Source organism: Aristolochia californica, unplaced genomic scaffold (genome assembly GCF_029961685.1).
Source record: "Aristolochia californica isolate CCGP_79_NKW_82.1479 unplaced genomic scaffold, dmAriCali1.0.hap1 SCAF_2, whole genome shotgun sequence".
Lineage (NCBI taxonomy): Eukaryota > Viridiplantae > Streptophyta > Magnoliopsida > Piperales > Aristolochiaceae > Aristolochia > Aristolochia californica.
In genome coordinates, this window is record NW_027181881.1 from 41,570,187 (window position 1) to 41,583,743 (window position 13,557).

Here is a 13,557-nt window from a genome sequence, read left to right on the forward strand (position 1 = left end):
GTTTTGATTTGTGGGGGTGATTGTGTTCGGGCTCTTCACGGTGTTAAGAAAAATAAAAAAGTTATCTACTTTTGAATAATTTTTTATGTTTTGTGATTACAACATGAAAAGTAGACTATGGAGATAATGCTACCAGTTACTTGATTTTTCATTTTTTTCTCATCTCGGTAATTTTAATATATTTGACTACATTAAGTAATTAGTAGTGGAAGAATTTTTTTCATCAGACAATAATAAGTTTTATTCTTTTGGTTTTGTCATAGGTGGAGATTTTGCTCATGCAAATGGGGACTCAGTATATTATTTTCTGGCACGAAGAGAAATAGCTATAGTTTATAAATTTATACTGGATTTATAGTTTTTTTTTTTTTGGGTGATTGTAAATTGATATTGATATTGTAGTTGGCAATTTTGTGTTTGATTATTGAATAAATTTTATGCATAATATTATGCAGTTTTTTTTTTTTTTTTTTTTTTTGAAGAATTTTATGCATAGCGTATAGACAAATTTATATTGGGTTTATGTACAGAGGTTATGTCCAATTTTATGTAGAGGTCATGCCCAATTTTAGTAAATTTATGCATAATTTTATACACAGTTTAATAGACATGTATTTTATACAAAGTTTTAAATGTAGGTTGGACCTCGAATTCGTTCGGTTGAAATTATTGAGTTCGAGTTCGATTAAAATTTTAGGCTTGAGGTTGGGTTCGGCTCAAGCTCGAGTTTGAAATATTTAAATAAGTTTATCTCGAACATATGCAGGTTCGAGCTCAGCTCGACTCGACTCGATGCCCCCTCCATTTTTACCTACATCCAGTGAGCTGGATCATGGAATCGGATCCCGAACCAGGAACTAATCCGACACCAATCCTGGCCCAACTGATTCTGTGGGTGTGGGGGTTCTGACCCCGGAAAGTCGGACACCGATGCAATTGCTTGGAAAACTGAGTCACCTCGCGCGTACCATGGGTTCACTCGGCAAATCATGTCCATGCACCCAACACACTGAACACGTTCGGATAATAAGTGAAGCTGATTCTATTGTGGACAAGCAGTGTAGAAGAGAGGGAAGACGGTGAAGCATCGTTCACGACATGTTGGGTGGTTGATGTAAAAAATTAAATATGACATGCATAGACGTTCAAATTAATACAGTTGCTCCGGCACGTTAGTCTTCCTCTTCAAATCCAGGCCAAAACAACAATCAAATAATAAGGCTACAGAGAATCTATATAAACGTCTCTTTTAGGGAGTTGTAGCAGCAGCAGAGGACATAATCCCACCTTCTAATCCAACCTAAACAGCAGGAGTAGTCGGCGATGGCACCAACAAAGCTCTATGCCCTCGTAGCTTTCCTAATTTTGGTGGTCTGGGTTTCCCCAGGCCTGTCTCGCACATTGCCTGAAGCATCCATGGTGAAGAGGCACGAAGAATGGATTGCTAAATATGGGCGAGTATACAAGGACACTGCCGAAAAGGAGAGACGATTTAAGATATTTGCTGAAAATGTGCAGTTGGTAGAAGCATTCAACAGCGATGGTGGTAACACTTACAGGCTCAGCGTGAATGAATTTGCAGACCTCACGAACGAAGAATTCAGGGCGTCTCGTAACGGGTTCAGGCCTTCCTTAAGAGATACAAGTTCGTCGCTCTTCAGGTACGAAAATGTGACGGCAGTGCCATCTACAGTAGACTGGAGGAAGAAAGGTGCGGTCACACCCGTCAAGGACCAAGGCCAATGCGGTAAGCTACTCTTTGTTTGCAAGTGAAGGTATAGTTGTTACCTACTCGTTCACATCTTACTAAATTTTCCAAACAGGATGCTGCTGGGCGTTCTCGGCTGTTGCAGCAATGGAAGGAGCAACCAAGCTCAGCACAGGTAAACTGGTTTCTCTATCGGAGCAGGAATTAGTGGACTGTGATACCAGAGGTGTGGACCAAGGTTGTAACGGCGGTCTCATGGACGATGCCTTCAAGTTCATTCTTCACAACGGTGGACTTGCAACTGAAACTACTTACCCCTACGAGGGGGTCGATGGCAAATGCAACTCCAAGAAGGAGGCATCGTCTGCCGCCAAGATCAGTGGTTTTGAGGATGTGCCTGCGAATAGTGAGAGTGCTCTGCTGAAAGCGGCTGCTAAGCAGCCAGTCTCCGTTGCCATTGATGCTGGTGGATCTCCGTTCCAGCTTTATTCCGGCGGTGTCTTTACTGGTCCATGTGGGACGAGTCTAGACCACGGGGTCACAGTGGTTGGTTATGGGACTACGAGTGATGGAACCATGTATTGGTTAGTGAAGAACTCATGGGGCTCAAGTTGGGGAGAAGAGGGATATATTAGGATGCAGAGGAATGTCGATGCCAAAGAGGGTCTATGTGGGATTGCCATGGATGCCTCCTATCCAACAGCTTAGAAGAGGAAAATGTAATATTTCGCTTTTATGTTGCCCTCTTATACCCGCTTCAGTTTGTTTTATATAAGTCTCAGGTTTGTTATGTTCCACGCAGAAATGCAATCATGTTCTATACCTTCTCTTATGTTCCTGTACTCTGAAAAATCGTGAACGAAAGACTCCCTTTGAGGATTTGGACGCTTTGGAGCTCACAGTTGATCCAATCCTTCCCTCTCTTAGTTCATTTTTTGGTTAAATACTAAGAAATATGTTGATGAAACAGACCAAAAATACAAGTTATTTCTCGATATTTTTTCGCCACTAATAAGCTACATTTGCCTATGAAATTTAATTATAGCGCAAAATATTAAAAATATATTTATGAAAAAAAATATGAGTTATTTTCTGGTGATTGTTTTTGCTGCTAATAGAGTTATTTTCTCGAAGAAATTTGAAAATTTCCACCAAATATTAAGAAATGTGTTTGAAAAATAAAATATCAAACTTTAGTTGGGAAAATATTTTTGTAGCTAATAGGCTACATTTTTTTAGCAAAAATGTGAATTTTGTTGCTAATTATTTCTTTTTTTTTTAGAGGAAAAAAATTTCTACCTAAGGTATGTGGCTCATACTAATAGCGGTGAGAAAATATTTGTTAGAAAAAAAATAGTTTTTGTAACAAATTATAAATTCTTGCCCTTTTAGCGAAAGATTTCCATCAGTCTAATTTCAGCCATAAAAATACTTTTTTTTGGTGAAAATAATTTTGTTGTTAATAGAACCTTTTTTTTCTGGAGATTAATTTTTTTTCTTTTTTTTCTTTCTTTTCGCTTCTGGATGTTTTATTGAGCAAAAGTTTAGTAGTGTATCAATGCTCCAACGACTGGACGTATAGGATTTCTTCTTCCTCTTAGAGATTCTTCTTAAGTTAGAGGAAACTCACTATTTATAGAGGGGCGAGGTACCGTTGAACCACCCCACCTTTCTTTCCTTCTATCTATGTTTTCTAAGTCTTCTGTTGGTGAGATTGCGACATGTGGTCTTCACTCCACGAGATTGTGACACGGACGAAGTCAAGTCTTCACTCCTTGAGTTTGCAATATGAGATGACGAAGTCAAGTTTTCTACCATGTGTAGGATGATGTAGACCATGTTATATAATGTGAAGCTCCTAGTGGTATAACCTGTTTCTTATGTGCCTACGCCCTTGCTTGTGTGACACTTAAGTGGCATTTTCCTCTAATTTAATTTTGGTAGTGGCTCGGCATCATCAACTTCATCTTGATCATCAATTGGGTTTTGATCTCGATAAGTGATCTAGATTTTGACCAAATGATTTTCTGAAATTGATGAATTGTTCAACCAAACCTCCTTTGACCGTTAGGAGCTTCAACTTTGTCCATCAGTTAACTATTGATTGAGTTCCTTTGATTTGGATCATTGATCAAAGTTGATGATGCTGACCATCATCAGGGTTTTAATTTGGCTATCAAATTTCCATGCCTAAAAAATATGAGTTGCTCGTTGGTGAAATTTAAATTTGATCACTAATAGGTTTCATTTAACAGAAAAAATTCATTTTTTCATTCAAATTTTAAGAAATATGTGTATGAATTCATTAATATGTGTACAGGGAAATAAAATATTAAAAATATATTTCGTAACAAAAAAATGATTTTGCTATAGGTATACGACGAGTGGGCTTTCTACCTATGGGTGGTATCAAACCGAGCCGATTCACAAATAGCGCGAGCTCAGCTCGGCTCGGTTTTGGCTCATTCGATTCGAAATAACCTGATCTCAAATTGAATTCGAGAACGGGTTTTTGACTCGTTTAAGTAAACGAGCAGTAACCGAACGAGGCTCGATTCAATTCACGAGCTTGCGAACCGGCTCGTTTACTTAAACGAGATCGGGACTCGGGATCAAAGGACGCCGAATGACCGGAACCTTTCCTCTCCACCCCAGTCGGAACGAAACCTCCCCATCTCCAGTCAGAACTCAGGATGAACGGCAAAATCTCTCCTATATTCATTTCCAAGATATGAAGGTTTTCGATTTCGAGCATATCTTGGAGAAATAGGTGATTCAAAATATCTAGAATGCGATTTTCTCTTGATAGCATCCAGGTATTCAGAATCGTTTCCTATTTCAGCCACCATGATCTTGAACTTCTACAGTTCCTTCCTTGCTTTGCCGGATCTGGATGTTGCCAAAGGAAGCCACGGAATAGACAGGTAAGTCTTCTCCAATCAACTAGATGTTCAAAAACCTAAATTTCTACATGATTGGCGAAAAGGAGAAATGGCGAAAGGGAGAAATAGCCCTCCGTTCAAAAATTTCCCCATTCTCCATTTCCGACTGTGAAGAAATTGGTGTGCGACATCTTCGAGTCCGACTCTCCAATGGCAATGAGTGGTTAATATGATCTTTATTATCATTTTCTCTATTTGTATATTAAATTTTATTTATTTTTACATATTTTTTGTCGCCCATGTCGCAATCTCCTTCCAAGTAAGTCTACTGTGGGAGGGGTTTCTTCTTCATGGGGCCAAAATTTCCACTCCCCCTTTGTTATTAAAGGAGATTCAGCCATTATTGTTAGTTGGATGAAAGGTTGCTCTAATCCCTCTCAGAGATTTGACCGAGTACTCGAGAAAATTGTTGATATTTGAGTGTGTCTCTGTAGTAACACCCTCCTTTATACGTAGTCATTTCTTAATTAGACTGTTAGATAATAGCTGGTTGTCAATGAGTATTTTCTATTACTAAAATCGTCCCATTCCTAAAATTACTTGTTAATGTGCAACTTAAACCGCAACTTTGGAATGGTAAAGTTGTTTTTTGCCTTTAACACGAAGCTTTGAGTTGATGTGAGAGCTTGTCACATACTTAGTAGTGCATTAGATTTGGGGTCAAACTGTTTGGCCTGATTTTATGTAAATTAATATTATGTAAGGAGAAGGGTATGCACATCTACCTTATTAAAAGCTCTCACTGAGGAAGAATTTCTCTCATGTCTAAGTTTTAACCAAGACTCAAACAATACCTCGAGGAGAGAGACGCGAAAAAGCTTCTCAGATAGACATGATTTAAAAAGGTGCTGGCCCTTTTCTTTCTTGGTCGGAGCAACCCTTTTAGAATTCACTTGTTCTTTTTTGGATTTATCTTTGTTGTTTGGATTGTTTTTCTTCTTTATGTTTTCAATTTTTAATTTTTTTTTATAGAAGTAAGAATGTCAGCACCTCCTACTCAATTGACATCAGTAGTTAACACCAGTTCTAGTGTGGCCATAAATAATGACTCAACTCCACCAGAGTCATATCCACCTAGAATTACGAATGTAACAGAAGTGAGCCTAGATGAAGATACCCTAAATTCAGAAGAAGGTGACTCTCTCCAAAGTTCAAAATGACAAAGAAAAAGTCTCATGTGTGGTCTGAATTCAAAGAAGTTTCACTTATAGATGGTACAAAAAGGGCTCAATGTGTTCATTGTAAAACCAATTTAAGTATTATTTGTAGAGGAGTGAACACAAATATGAGTTGACATTTGAAATGTTGTCGTAAAAGAAAACTTTCAATGAGAAAACAAAAAACCATAAGTTTTTTTTATCAGTGGGGTCTAATGTTAATCAAAGTCCATCTAGCCTTCCTTTTATGGATTTAGGAGGCAAATATGATTAAGTTGGAATGAGAGCACTCATTGCTCATTGTATTCTTATGCATGAGCATCCATTCATGATAGTAGAAGAGGAGAGATTTAATTTTTTAATGAAAATGACAAATGTGAATTATGAAAAATACCTCGTAAGACCATTAAGAAGGAGTGTAAGGAGGTGTACGAGGCATAGAAAAAGAAATCGAAAACTTTATTAAATGAGATTAACAAGATTAGTCTTACCACGGATCTTAGGAAGTCCCAAAATCAAAAGATTGAATACATGGTTATTACATGACTTTTTATTGATGGTAATTGGAAGTTACAAAAATGAGTCTTGAGTTTTGTGCATCTTCCTCTTCCTCGTTGTGGTGTTAACATAGCATATGCTATTTACAAGTGTTTGAAAGATTGAGAAATAAAAAATAAATTATTTAATATCTTAGTTGGATGCATATAATAATGTTTGTCTGAGAGTTTCGAAAGATGATTTTTCAAGAAATAGGAGATTGGTTTGTGGAGGAAAGTTATTTCATGTGCGTAGTTGTGCTCATATTCTGAACTTATTAGTCCAAGATGGTCTTTTCCAAATTAAGGATATCATTGAGAATGTGCGTGAGAGTGTCAAATTCATAAATTTGTCTAAGGCTAGACTTCGCACTTTTTCTGAAATTGTGCAACAACTACAACTAGGTACAAAAAGGTTGGTTATTTATTGTCCAACTCATTGGGACTCCACTTATGACATGTTATCTTTTGCATTAAAATTCAAAGATGCATTTCCTAGATTTCAAGATAGAGGACCAACTTATGATTGTCTGCCAAGTCTTCATGAATGGAAAAAGGTTGAAATGGTGTGTGAGATTCTAGAAGTTTTAAACGTAGTCACTAATATAATTTCAGGGAGTGACTACACTACTTCTAATTTGTACCTTAATGAGGGATATAGGGTAAAAGAAGGTTTGAATTTTCATTAAGACAATGGTTAGTAGAATGAAATAAAATTTTGAGAAGTACTGGGGTGAATGCAATTTGTTGATTGTTGTTGCTTCAATTTTGGATACAAGTGTCAAATTAAGATTGATCAAAATATGTTTTTTTCTGAGATTTATTATGAGGAGGAAGATACAATAAATATAAACTTAGTTCAATGGACCTTATATGAGATTTATGATGAATATCTATCCATATATAATGTGGAGATAAGTAATGAAGGGATTGCTTCAAGTATTAGCTCTACAAGACTTTCCACAAGTTGTAGGTCACAGTCTTCATCGAGGTCAGGTTGGTCAAAGTTAATGACTTATGTGAAACAAGTGGAAGTAGTGAATTCGCCACTATCAGAATTGGAAAATCGTTTTGGAAAAAGAAATGTATATTTGTGAGAAAACTTCACAATATGATTTTGATGTTGTAGAATGGTGGAAAGTGAATAATTTGAAATTTTGGGTATTATCTAAGATGGGAGCAGACATCTCATTAATTCCCATATCTACAATAGCTTCAGATTTTACCTTTAGTCTGGTGGTAGAGTAATAGACCCATATCGTTTTTCCATGGCACCAAATATAATTCAAGTTTTGATTTGTGGGGGTGATTGTGTTCGGGCTCTTCACGGTGTTAAGAAAAATAAAAAAGTTATCTACTTTTGAATAATTTTTTATGTTTTGTGATTACAACATGAAAAGTAGACTATGGAGATAATGCTACCAGTTACTTGATTTTTCATTTTTTTCTCATCTCGGTAATTTTAATATATTTGACTACATTAAGTAATTAGTAGTGGAAGAATTTTTTTCATCAGACAATAACAAGTTTTATTCTTTTGGTTTTGTCATAGGTGGAGATTTTGCTCATGCAAATGGGGACTCAGTATATTATTTTCTGGCACGAAGAGAAATAGCTATAGTTTATAAATTTATACTGGATTTATAGTTTTTTTTTTTTTGGGTGATTGTAAATTGATATTGATATTGTAGTTGGCAATTTTGTGTTTGATTATTGAATAAATTTTATGCATAATATTATGCAGTTTTTTTTTTTTTTTTTTTTTTTTGAAGAATTTTATGCATAGCGTATAGACAAATTTATATTGGGTTTATGTACAGAGGTTATGTCCAATTTTATGTAGAGGTCATGCCCAATTTTAGTAAATTTATGCATAATTTTATACACAGTTTAATAGACATGTATTTTATACAAAGTTTTAAATGTAGGTTGGACCTCGAATTCGTTCGGTTGAAATTATTGAGTTCGAGTTCGATTAAAATTTTAGGCTTGAGGTTGGGTTCGGCTCAAGCTCGAGTTTGAAATATTTAAATAAGTTTATCTCGAACATATGCAGGTTCGAGCTCAGCTCGACTCGACTCGATGCCCCCTCCATTTTTACCTACATCCAGTGAGCTGGATCATGGAATCGGATCCCGAACCAGGAACTAATCCGACACCAATCCTGGCCCAACTGATTCTGTGGGTGTGGGGGTTCTGACCCCGGAAAGTCGGACACCGATGCAATTGCTTGGAAAACTGAGTCACCTCGCGCGTACCATGGGTTCACTCGGCAAATCATGTCCATGCACCCAACACACTGAACACGTTCGGATAATAAGTGAAGCTGATTCTATTGTGGACAAGCAGTGTAGAAGAGAGGGAAGACGGTGAAGCATCGTTCACGACATGTTGGGTGGTTGATGTAAAAAATTAAATATGACATGCATAGACGTTCAAATTAATACAGTTGCTCCGGCACGTTAGTCTTCCTCTTCAAATCCAGGCCAAAACAACAATCAAATAATAAGGCTACAGAGAATCTATATAAACGTCTCTTTTAGGGAGTTGTAGCAGCAGCAGAGGACATAATCCCACCTTCTAATCCAACCTAAACAGCAGGAGTAGTCGGCGATGGCACCAACAAAGCTCTATGCCCTCGTAGCTTTCCTAATTTTGGTGGTCTGGGTTTCCCCAGGCCTGTCTCGCACATTGCCTGAAGCATCCATGGTGAAGAGGCACGAAGAATGGATTGCTAAATATGGGCGAGTATACAAGGACACTGCCGAAAAGGAGAGACGATTTAAGATATTTGCTGAAAATGTGCAGTTGGTAGAAGCATTCAACAGCGATGGTGGTAACACTTACAGGCTCAGCGTGAATGAATTTGCAGACCTCACGAACGAAGAATTCAGGGCGTCTCGTAACGGGTTCAGGCCTTCCTTAAGAGATACAAGTTCGTCGCTCTTCAGGTACGAAAATGTGACGGCAGTGCCATCTACAGTAGACTGGAGGAAGAAAGGTGCGGTCACACCCGTCAAGGACCAAGGCCAATGCGGTAAGCTACTCTTTGTTTGCAAGTGAAGGTATAGTTGTTACCTACTCGTTCACATCTTACTAAATTTTCCAAACAGGATGCTGCTGGGCGTTCTCGGCTGTTGCAGCAATGGAAGGAGCAACCAAGCTCAGCACAGGTAAACTGGTTTCTCTATCGGAGCAGGAATTAGTGGACTGTGATACCAGAGGTGTGGACCAAGGTTGTAACGGCGGTCTCATGGACGATGCCTTCAAGTTCATTCTTCACAACGGTGGACTTGCAACTGAAACTACTTACCCCTACGAGGGGGTCGATGGCAAATGCAACTCCAAGAAGGAGGCATCGTCTGCCGCCAAGATCAGTGGTTTTGAGGATGTGCCTGCGAATAGTGAGAGTGCTCTGCTGAAAGCGGCTGCTAAGCAGCCAGTCTCCGTTGCCATTGATGCTGGTGGATCTCCGTTCCAGCTTTATTCCGGCGGTGTCTTTACTGGTCCATGTGGGACGAGTCTAGACCACGGGGTCACAGTGGTTGGTTATGGGACTACGAGTGATGGAACCATGTATTGGTTAGTGAAGAACTCATGGGGCTCAAGTTGGGGAGAAGAGGGATATATTAGGATGCAGAGGAATGTCGATGCCAAAGAGGGTCTATGTGGGATTGCCATGGATGCCTCCTATCCAACAGCTTAGAAGAGGAAAATGTAATATTTCGCTTTTATGTTGCCCTCTTATACCCGCTTCAGTTTGTTTTATATAAGTCTCAGGTTTGTTATGTTCCACGCAGAAATGCAATCATGTTCTATACCTTCTCTTATGTTCCTGTACTCTGAAAAATCGTGAACGAAAGACTCCCTTTGAGGATTTGGACGCTTTGGAGCTCACAGTTGATCCAATCCTTCCCTCTCTTAGTTCATTTTTTGGTTAAATACTAAGAAATATGTTGATGAAACAGACCAAAAATACAAGTTATTTCTCGATATTTTTTCGCCACTAATAAGCTACATTTGCCTATGAAATTTAATTATAGCGCAAAATATTAAAAATATATTTATGAAAAAAAATATGAGTTATTTTCTGGTGATTGTTTTTGCTGCTAATAGAGTTATTTTCTCGAAGAAATTTGAAAATTTCCACCAAATATTAAGAAATGTGTTTGAAAAATAAAATATCAAACTTTAGTTGGGAAAATATTTTTGTAGCTAATAGGCTACATTTTTTTAGCAAAAATGTGAATTTTGTTGCTAATTATTTCTTTTTTTTTTAGAGGAAAAAAATTTCTACCTAAGGTATGTGGCTCATACTAATAGCGGTGAGAAAATATTTGTTAGAAAAAAAATAGTTTTTGTAACAAATTATAAATTCTTGCCCTTTTAGCGAAAGATTTCCATCAGTCTAATTTCAGCCATAAAAATACTTTTTTTTGGTGAAAATAATTTTGTTGTTAATAGAACCTTTTTTTTCTGGAGATTAATTTTTTTTCTTTTTTTTCTTTCTTTTCGCTTCTGGATGTTTTATTGAGCAAAAGTTTAGTAGTGTATCAATGCTCCAACGACTGGACGTATAGGATTTCTTCTTCCTCTTAGAGATTCTTCTTAAGTTAGAGGAAACTCACTATTTATAGAGGGGCGAGGTACCGTTGAACCACCCCACCTTTCTTTCCTTCTATCTATGTTTTCTAAGTCTTCTGTTGGTGAGATTGCGACATGTGGTCTTCACTCCACGAGATTGTGACACGGACGAAGTCAAGTCTTCACTCCTTGAGTTTGCAATATGAGATGACGAAGTCAAGTTTTCTACCATGTGTAGGATGATGTAGACCATGTTATATAATGTGAAGCTCCTAGTGGTATAACCTGTTTCTTATGTGCCTACGCCCTTGCTTGTGTGACACTTAAGTGGCATTTTCCTCTAATTTAATTTTGGTAGTGGCTCGGCATCATCAACTTCATCTTGATCATCAATTGGGTTTTGATCTCGATAAGTGATCTAGATTTTGACCAAATGATTTTCTGAAATTGATGAATTGTTCAACCAAACCTCCTTTGACCGTTAGGAGCTTCAACTTTGTCCATCAGTTAACTATTGATTGAGTTCCTTTGATTTGGATCATTGATCAAAGTTGATGATGCTGACCATCATCAGGGTTTTATTTTGGCTATCAAATTTCCATGCCTAAAAAATATGAGTTGCTCGTTGGTGAAATTTAAATTTGATCACTAATAGGTTTCATTTAACAGAAAAAATTCATTTTTTCATTCAAATTTTAAGAAATATGTGTATGAATTCATTAATATGTGTACAGGGAAATAAAATATTAAAAATATATTTCGTAACAAAAAAATGATTTTGCTATAGGTATACGACGAGTGGGCTTTCTACCTATGGGTGGTATCAAACCGAGCCGATTCACAAATAGCGCGAGCTCAGCTCGGCTCGGTTTTGGCTCATTCGATTCGAAATAACCTGATCTCAAATTGAATTCGAGAACGGGTTTTTGACTCGTTTAAGTAAACGAGCAGTAACCGAACGAGGCTCGATTCAATTCACGAGCTTGCGAACCGGCTCGTTTACTTAAACGAGATCGGGACTCGGGATCAAAGGACGCCGAATGACCGGAACCTTTCCTCTCCACCCCAGTCGGAACGAAACCTCCCCATCTCCAGTCAGAACTCAGGATGAACGGCAAAATCTCTCCTATATTCATTTCCAAGATATGAAGGTTTTCGATTTCGAGCATATCTTGGAGAAATAGGTGATTCAAAATATCTAGAATGCGATTTTCTCTTGATAGCATCCAGGTATTCAGAATCGTTTCCTATTTCAGCCACCATGATCTTGAACTTCTACAGTTCCTTCCTTGCTTTGCCGGATCTGGATGTTGCCAAAGGAAGCCACGGAATAGACAGGTAAGTCTTCTCCAATCAACTAGATGTTCAAAAACCTAAATTTCTACATGATTGGCGAAAAGGAGAAATGGCGAAAGGGAGAAATAGCCCTCCGTTCAAAAATTTCCCCATTCTCCATTTCCGACTGTGAAGAAATTGGTGTGCGACATCTTCGAGTCCGACTCTCCAATGGCAATGAGTGGTTAATATGATCTTTATTATCATTTTCTCTATTTTTATATTAAATTTTATTTATTTTTACATATTTTTTGTCGCCCATGTCGCAATCTCCTTCCAAGTAAGTCTACTGTGGGAGGGGTTTCTTCTTCATGGGGCCAAAATTTCCACTCCCCCTTTGTTATTAAAGGAGATTCAGCCATTATTGTTAGTTGGATGAAAGGTTGCTCTAATCCCTCTCAGAGATTTGACCGAGTACTCGAGAAAATTGTTGATATTTGAGTGTGTCTCTGTAGTAACACCCTCCTTTATACGTAGTCATTTCTTAATTAGACTGTTAGATAATAGCTGGTTGTCAATGAGTATTTTCTATTACTAAAATCGTCCCATTCCTAAAATTACTTGTTAATGTGCAACTTAAACCGCAACTTTGGAATGGTAAAGTTGTTTTTTGCCTTTAACACGAAGCTTTGAGTTGATGTGAGAGCTTGTCACATACTTAGTAGTGCATTAGATTTGGGGTCAAACTGTTTGGCCTGATTTTATGTAAATTAATATTATGTAAGGAGAAGGGTATGCACATCTACCTTATTAAAAGCTCTCACTGAGGAAGAATTTCTCTCATGTCTAAGTTTTAACCAAGACTCAAACAATACCTCGAGGAGAGAGACGCGAAAAAGCTTCTCAGATAGACATGATTTAAAAAGGTGCTGGCCCTTTTCTTTCTTGGTCGGAGCAACCCTTTTAGAATTCACTTGTTCTTTTTTGGATTTATCTTTGTTGTTTGGATTGTTTTTCTTCTTTATGTTTTCAATTTTTAATTTTTTTTTATAGAAGTAAGAATGTCAGCACCTCCTACTCAATTGACATCAGTAGTTAACACCAGTTCTAGTGTGGCCATAAATAATGACTCAACTCCACCAGAGTCATATCCACCTAGAATTACGAATGTAACAGAAGTGAGCCTAGATGAAGATACCCTAAATTCAGAAGAAGGTGACTCTCTCCAAAGTTCAAAATGACAAAGAAAAAGTCTCATGTGTGGTCTGAATTCAAAGAAGTTTCACTTATAGATGGTACAAAAAGGGCTCAATGTGTTCATTGTAAAACCAATTTAAGTATTATTTGTAGAGGAG

At 37.5% G+C, this 13,557-nt stretch overlaps 2 protein-coding genes across 2 annotated transcripts; both read left to right on the top strand.

The window, feature by feature from the left end:
- The first annotated feature begins 1,323 nt into the window (after nucleotides 1-1,323).
- LOC137955084 (senescence-specific cysteine protease SAG39-like) lies at nucleotides 1,324-2,416 on the top strand. Its single transcript, XM_068801957.1, has 2 exons — nucleotides 1,324-1,747; nucleotides 1,824-2,416. The coding sequence occupies exons 1-2, from the start codon at nucleotides 1,324-1,326 to the stop codon at nucleotides 2,414-2,416; spliced, it is 1,017 nt and encodes a 338-aa protein (XP_068658058.1).
- A 6,540-nt stretch (nucleotides 2,417-8,956) lies between these two features.
- Nucleotides 8,957-10,049, top strand: LOC137955085 (senescence-specific cysteine protease SAG39-like). The gene is made up of 2 exons (XM_068801958.1): nucleotides 8,957-9,380; nucleotides 9,457-10,049. Exons 1-2 carry the CDS (start codon nucleotides 8,957-8,959, stop codon nucleotides 10,047-10,049), a joined length of 1,017 nt encoding a protein of 338 aa, XP_068658059.1.
- The last annotated feature ends 3,508 nt before the right edge of the window (nucleotides 10,050-13,557 follow it).

Bases quoted from the DNA above. Each gene is read 5' to 3' on its own strand.
- LOC137955084 (XM_068801957.1), top strand. From the start codon at position 1,324: ATGGCACCAACAAAGCTCTATGCCCTCGTAGCTTTCCTAATTTTGGTG. The intron at 1,748-1,823 runs GTAAGCTACTCT...TTTTCCAAACAG, and splicing joins CAAGGACCAAGGCCAATGCG to GATGCTGCTGGGCGTTCTCG.
- LOC137955085 (XM_068801958.1), top strand. From the start codon at position 8,957: ATGGCACCAACAAAGCTCTATGCCCTCGTAGCTTTCCTAATTTTGGTG. The intron at 9,381-9,456 runs GTAAGCTACTCT...TTTTCCAAACAG, and splicing joins CAAGGACCAAGGCCAATGCG to GATGCTGCTGGGCGTTCTCG.